Source organism: Macrobrachium nipponense, chromosome 23 (genome assembly GCF_015104395.2).
Source record: "Macrobrachium nipponense isolate FS-2020 chromosome 23, ASM1510439v2, whole genome shotgun sequence".
Classification (NCBI taxonomy): Eukaryota; Metazoa; Arthropoda; class Malacostraca; order Decapoda; family Palaemonidae; genus Macrobrachium; species Macrobrachium nipponense.
This window is the reverse complement of record NC_061090.1, coordinates 58,867,899-58,875,398: the sequence shown is the minus strand read 5'-3', so window position 1 is coordinate 58,875,398 and position 7,500 is coordinate 58,867,899. Positions and strand designations below refer to the sequence as shown.

At 31.6% G+C, this 7,500-nt stretch overlaps 1 protein-coding gene across 1 annotated transcript in view; it reads left to right on the top strand.

The window, feature by feature from the left end:
* The window catches only part of LOC135201168 (tyrosine-protein kinase receptor TYRO3-like), a 129,438-nt gene that overhangs the window by 80,700 nt on the left and 41,238 nt on the right, over nt 1-7,500 (top strand). Inside the window, exon 2 of the mRNA XM_064230048.1 lies at nt 2,118-2,194. Coding sequence (XP_064086118.1) covers nt 2,176-2,194 — 19 coding nt within the window. The 5' untranslated portion in view covers nt 2,118-2,175. The remainder of the gene's footprint in view (nt 1-2,117; nt 2,195-7,500) is intronic.

The following is a 7,500-nucleotide window of genomic DNA, read 5'->3' as shown; positions in this document are numbered from 1 at the left end:
TTTGTATATTTCGTATATATAAAGCTGACGGTCGGACTATGCGTGTATGTATATGTGTATGTTCGCTATAGATGGCGTAACTGCTTAACCGAATTTAACCAAAGTCGGACCATATTTGTAGATTTTATATGATAATGATGATGATGATGATAATGATGATGATGATTATTATTATCATTATCATTATCATTATCATTATCATTATCATTATCATTATCATTATCATTATTCAGAAGATAAACCCCTATGTCCATATTTTACCAGTGATCAGGAGCACAGAAGGAAGCGCTCGAAAAATTTCTTTGAAGTTGGATCTCAAGGCTTTGTAGTGACAAGCTTATCCAAAAAAAAAGAAAAAAAAAAAAAAAAATTAAAAAGTAAATAATGATAATAAATAAATAAATAAAATGAATAAAAAAGTAAAGAATTTTAAGAACTGAAAAGAGCATTGTGGCTATTGCAACGTTCTAATATACGTTTTTATGGGCCTTTTGTAGATCTTCATATTGTATTGTTGTTATTGCAGTAAAAGACATTCATATGGGGATAACACTTACTTGAAATTCAAGCTTCCAAAGAATATGGTGTTCATTTGAAAGGAGCAACAGAAGGCAATACGAAATACAGAAAGATGAGATCTCGCTTTTATAAAAGAAAAAATAACAGATGAATAAATGTTAGTATGAATGGTTCTGGGTTGGCAATGATTAAATTAAATTGATTTAATCAAATGATTGGATCATTGATTGTGTCATTAAAAAAAGCATGATTTTTTCATTCTTTTCATTTTTCTAATTAGAAAGCAAACACATTGACAATTATGGTTTGGAGATTAATAAAAACTTAAGCATAACTGTGCTGTAGCTATTTATTTTGATATAAAAAAAATTGCTAGTACATACTTTAGGCCAGAACTGGAAACCTAAAAGATAAATCAATAGTAATTCTGTCATAAGATACATTTTGAGGAAAAAAGGATTGAAAAAACATCTAACAAACCAAAAAAGGACGAAATATGAAAAAATCAAATAAATCATAAAAAGAATACATTTGAGGAAAAAAGGATTTAAAAAACATCTAACAAATCAAAAAAGACAAATAAATGAAAAATTAAATAAATCATATGATACATTTTGAGGAAAAAAGGATTTAAAAAACATCTAACAAATCAAAAAAGACAAATAAATGAAAAATCAAATAAATCACTGGTTTTTCTTTTTTTTCTTTTTTCTTATCAAAAGCAAATGAATAAAAGATAAACCAAATAACTGATTTTTCTATTTTTTTATCAAAATCAAATAAATAAAAAATGAAACAAATCACTGATTCTTCTATTTGTTTATTATTATTTTTTTAAATCTCCAACTCTGGAATGATTAAAAACAAAAGGAGAATTATATCAGTGCAGTAATGCATTGCATGTCCCTTTGAACTTTCCAAGTTGCTGGTGATTTTCTGCCACTGGATCCTTAAAAGTTCAGGGCAATTCTCCTTGGACTTTGAATCATTTATAAATTATATTCTATCTATCTGTTAGCTGTTCATTGATTTTTGTATTTCTTTTAATTGAGATCTTTCTGTATTCGTATTACCCTCTGTTAACCCTTTCAAGTGAAAAACCTTATTCTATGCAAGCTTGAATTTCAAGGCAGTGTTTACATATACGTTATAGGGGTTTATATTCTATATAATAATAATAATAATAATATAATAATAATACATAATAATAATAATAATAATAATAATAATGTAAAAAGAGACCCACATAATTACTGGGTATAACTTGTTTACTTTTATTTACATATTATTTTACTCGAGTAAAGTTATACTCAATAATTTTGTGGTTTTTTTTTTTTTTTACATTTTCTTTCTTCAGAAGAAACTGAAAAAAATTTTGTTTTGTTAGGTTCAAAAATAATAATATTAATAATAATAATAATAATAATAATAATAATAATATATTCTGAAATTAAAGTTGTTTTCTTTTTTTTTACTTTTTTTTATCTATTGTATTATTTCTTTACTTCAAAGGTTATACGTATATCATTCTCATCCATAGTAATGAATACTTTTTAGATATTATTCTGTCCTAATCATCGTTTTGGCGTTTCATTCAGATGGTGAACCGTACTGTGACTGCCACGGTGACCTGTTTTGTTCTGCTTTTTAGGCTCCATGGTGAGACTCACGGCAGGTGAGTGAGGCTCCGAAATTGTAGTTATAATTGTGTGTGTGTGTGTGTGTGTATATATATATATATATATATATATATATATATATATATATACGTGATTTAATTTGATTTGTTAAATTTTTCTCCGTTTCTGTCAGTCTCTTTGCATTATTATTATTACCTTATTATTATTATTATTATTATTATTATTATTATTAGTTGTTATTATTATTATTAGTATTATTATTATATTATTATTATTATTATTATTATTATTGTTTTTTTTTTTTTTTTTTTTTTTTTTTTTTTTTGCTCTATCACAGTCCTCCAATTCGACTGGGTGGTATTTATAGTGTGGGGTTCCGGGTTGCATTCCTGCCTCCTAGGAGTCCCATCACTCTTCTTACTATGTGTGCCGTTTCTCTAGAATCACACTCTTCTGCATAGTCCTGGAGCTACTTCAGCCTCTAGTTTTTCTAGATTCATTTTCAGGGATCTTGGGATCGTGCCTAGTGCTCCTATGATTATGGCTACGATTTCCACTGGCATATCCCATATCCTTCTTATTTCTATTTTCAGATCTTGATACTTATCCATTTTTTCCCTCTCTTTCTCTTCAACTCTGGTGTCCCATGGTATTGCGACATCAATGAGTGATACTTTCTCTTGACCTTGTCAATCAACGTCACGTCTGGTCTGTTTGCACGTATCCACCCTATCCGTTCTGATACCATAGTGCCCCAGAGGAATCTTTGCCTGATCGTTTTTTCTATCACTCCTTCAGGTTGGTGCTCGTACCACTTATTACTGCAGGTAGCTGATGTTTCTTGCACAGGCTCCAGTGGAGGGCTTTTGCTACTGAATCATGCCTCTTTTGTACTGGTTCTGTGCAAGTGCCGGGCATTCACTTGCTATGTGGTTTATGGTTTCACTTTTCGTATTGCACTTCCTACATATGGAGAGAGTGTTATTTCCGTCTATCGTACTTTGAACATATCTGGTTCTTAGGGCCTGATCTTGTGCCGCTGTTATCATTCCTTCAGTTTCCTTCTTTAGCTCTCCCCTCTGTAGCCATTGCCAATTGTCATCGCTGGCTAGTTCTTTAGTCTGTCTCATGTATTGTCCGTGCATTGGTTTGTTGTGCCAGTCCTCTGTTCTTTCTGTCTTTCTCCTGTCTCTGTATATTTCTGGGTCTTCGTCTACTTTTATTAGTCCTTCTTCCCATGCACTCTTTAGCCACTCGTCTTCACTGGTTTTCAGATATTGCCCCAGTGCTCTGTTTTCGATTTTGACGCAGTCCTCTATACTTAGTAGTCCTCTCCCTCCTTCCTTTCGTGTTATGTATAGTCTGTCCGTATTTGCTCTTGGGTGTAGTGCTTTGTGTATTGTCATATGTTTCCTGGTTTTTCTGATCTATGCTGCGGAGTTCTGCCTTCGTCCATTCCACTATTCCTGCGCTGTATCTGATTACTGGCACTGCCCATGTGTTTATGGCTTTTATCATATTTCCGGCGTTGAGTTTTGACTTGAGTATCGCCTTATTATTATTATTATTATTATTATTATTATTATTATTATTATTATTATTATTATTATTATTATTATTATTTAGGACCTTTTATCATGATTATTATATTATTAATAATAATATATTGTTGTTGTTAGTATTATCATTACTCTTATTTTTATTTTTTGTTTATTTAATTTAAATTTTTTTTTTTTTTTTATTGCTCTATCACAGTCCTCCAATTCGACTGGGTGGTATTTATAGTGTGTTGTTCCGGGTTGCATCCTGCCTCTTAGGAGTCCATCTCTCTTCTTACTATGTGCGTCGTTTCTAGGATCACACTCTTTTGCATGATTCCTGGAGCTACTTCAGCCTCTAGTTTTTCTAGATTCCTTTTCAGGGATCTTGGGATCGTGCCTAGTGCCTCTATGATTATGGGTATAATTTCCAATGCATATTCCATATCCTTCTTATTTCTATTTTCAGATCTTGATACTTATCCATTTTTTCCCTCTCTTTCTTTCTCTTCACTCTGGTGTCCCATGGTATTGCGACATCAATGAGTGATACTTTCTTCTTGACTTTGTCAATCAACGTCACGTCTGGTCTATTTGCACGTATCTCCCTATCTGTTCTGATACCATAGTCCCAGAGGATCTTTGCCTGATCGTTTTCTATCACTCCTTCAGGTTGGTGCTCGTACCACTTATTACTGCAAGGTAGCTGATGTTTCTTGCACAGGCTCCAGTGGAGGGCTTTTGCTACTGAATCATGCCTCTTTTTGTACTGGTTCTGTGCAAGTGCCGGGCATTCGCTTGCTATGTGGTTTATGGTTTCATTTTTCGTATTGCACTTCCTACATATGGGAGAGATGTTATGTCCGTCTATCGTTCTTTGAACATATCTGGTTCTTAAGGCCTGATCTTGTGCGCTGTTATCATTCCTTCAGTTTCCTTCTTTAGCTCTCCCCTCTGTAGCCATTGCCATGTGTCATCGCTGGCTAGTTCTTTAGTCTGTCTCATGTATTGTCCGCTGCATTGGTTTGTTGTGCCCAGTCCTCTGTTCTGTTTGTCATTCTCCTGTCTCTGTATATTTCTGGGTCTTCGTCTACTTTTATTAGTTTCCTTCTTCCCATGCACTCTTTAGCCACTCGTCTTCACTGGTTTTTTTTTTTTTCAGATATTGCCCCAGTGCTCTGTTTCTCGATTTGTTGACGCAGTCCTCTATACTTAGTAGTCCTCTCCCTCCTTCCTTTCGTGTTATGTGTTGTCTGTCCGTATTTGATCTTGGGTGTAGTGCTTTGTGTATTGTCATATGTTTCCTGGTTTTCTGATCTATGCTTCGGAGTTCTGTTTTCGTCCATTCCACTATTCCTGCGCTGTATCTGATTACTGGCATTGCCCATGTGTTCATGGATTTTATCATATTTCTGGCGTTGAGTTTTGACTTGAGTATTATTATTATTATTATTGTTTATTTTTATTATTATTATTTATAAGGACCTTTTATTATGATTATTGTGTTATTAATATTATCATATTGTTGTTGTTAGCATTATCATTACTCTTATTATTATTATTGAGAAAGACCTTTTATTATGACGATTACATATCATTAATAATATTATATTGTTGTTGTTGGTGTTATCATTACGGTTATTATTATTAAAAATTATATTTTATTATTTTATTATTATTATTATTATTATTATTATTATTATTATTATTATTATTATTATTACTATTATTATAACTGTAATCCCCTTACAAATTTGGTAATTCAGAAGGAATCATCATTTCATCTATACTCAAATGATATTGAAAGTTATAATTTCAATATAGCTGTCATGAGAAATTTATCATTTAAATACATATTTATAGAGATTTATCACTTTAATTCAGCAGTTTATAGAAATGTTGCATTTTAATAGACCTGTTTATAAAAATTTATAGAAATTTATCATTAGATACATGTTTATAGGAAAATGTTTTCTTACTTCAGTAACATCAGGTTATGGAAACTTTATCCTTGAATACATGTTTATGGAAATTTATCATTTAAATACAAGTGTATATAGAAATTTATCATTATATACATCTGTTTATAGAAATGTATCATTTACATAAATCTGTATATAGAAATTTATCATTTAAATTCAACTGTTTATGGAATGTTTATTAAATACATCTGTTTATAGAAATTTATCATTTACATACATCGGTTTATAGAAATTTATCATTTACATACATTTGTTTATAGAAATTTATTTAAATATATCTGTTCATAAAAATTAATCATTCGAATACATCTGTTTATAGAAAATACTTCAAATGCATCAGTTTATAGAATTATATCATTTTAATACATCTCTTTATAGAAATTTATAATTTGAATACAACAGTTAATAGAAATGTATCATTTAAAAACATCTGTTTATAAAAATTTATCATTTACATACATCTGTTTATAGACATTTGTCATTTAAATACAGCTGTTTATAGAAATTTATCATTTAAATACATTTTTATAGAAATTTATCATTTGAATACAGCTGTTTTTGCAAATCGACCACACCTGGAAAACACACAGGATACGAGGTAGAGGAGTAAGCAAACACGAATTTATTCTGTTCACACAACATAAAACGAAAATAAACATTGCATGTTGTATGACCTTGGTATAAACATATGCGATGGAAATGATACCACTGGAATTGCTTCGTCACAGGATGAGTCGCAGCGAATTTTAGGAAGAAACGATTGTTTTTCCAGGAACTGGAATCATAATGTCGTCATAGATTCTGAGCGAACTTTGGAGAGAAATTTTGTTTTTGGAGAAAGTGGAATATTAATCTCTTAGATTCTGAGCGAATTTTAGAAAAAAAAATATGTTTTTCCAGGAACTGGAATGGTAATCTTATAGACTCTGAGCTAATTTTAGACAGAAATTTTGTTTTTAGAGAAACTGGAATGTTAATGTCATAGATTCTGAGCGAATTTTAGAGGAACTGGAATGTTAATCTCGTAGATTCTGGGCGAATTTTAGAATAATTTTTTTTCCAGGAAATGGAATGGTAATATTATAGATTCTGATCGAATTTTAGGAAGAAATTCTGTCAGTGGCCCATTTGGCGTGCTTGCTCCATGTGAATGGGTCACATCTACTGAAATAATAATAATAATAATAATAATATAATAATAATAATAATAATAATAATAATAATAATAATAATAATAATAATAATAGAATGCCTGAAAATATATGGGACAGAGGAAAATACCATCAGCTTCCTCAAAAATACAATGCGCAACTGGAATACAATACTTACAAGCTCTGGAATGAGACTAGTCAGAGTTAATATCAGAGGGGGATCTTCCAGGGCGACTCACTGTCCCCACTACTCTTCGTAGTAGCCATGATTCCCCATGACAAAAGTACTACAGAAGATGGATGCCGGGTACCAACTCAAGAAAAGAGGCAACAAAATCAACCATCTGATGTTCATGGACGACATCAAGCTGTATGGTAAGAGCATCAAGGAAATAGATACCCTAATCCAGACTGTAAGGATTGTATCTGGGGACATCAGGATGGAGTTTGGAATAGAAAAATGCTCCTTAGTCACATACAAAAAGGCAAAGTAACGAGAACTGAAGGGATAAAGCTACCAGATGGGAGCAAACATCAAACACATAGATGAGACTGGATACAAATACCTGGGAATAATGGAAGGAGAGATATAAAACACCAAGAGATGAAGGACACGATCAGGAAAGAATATATGCAGAGACTCAAGGCGATACTCAAGTCAAAACTCAAC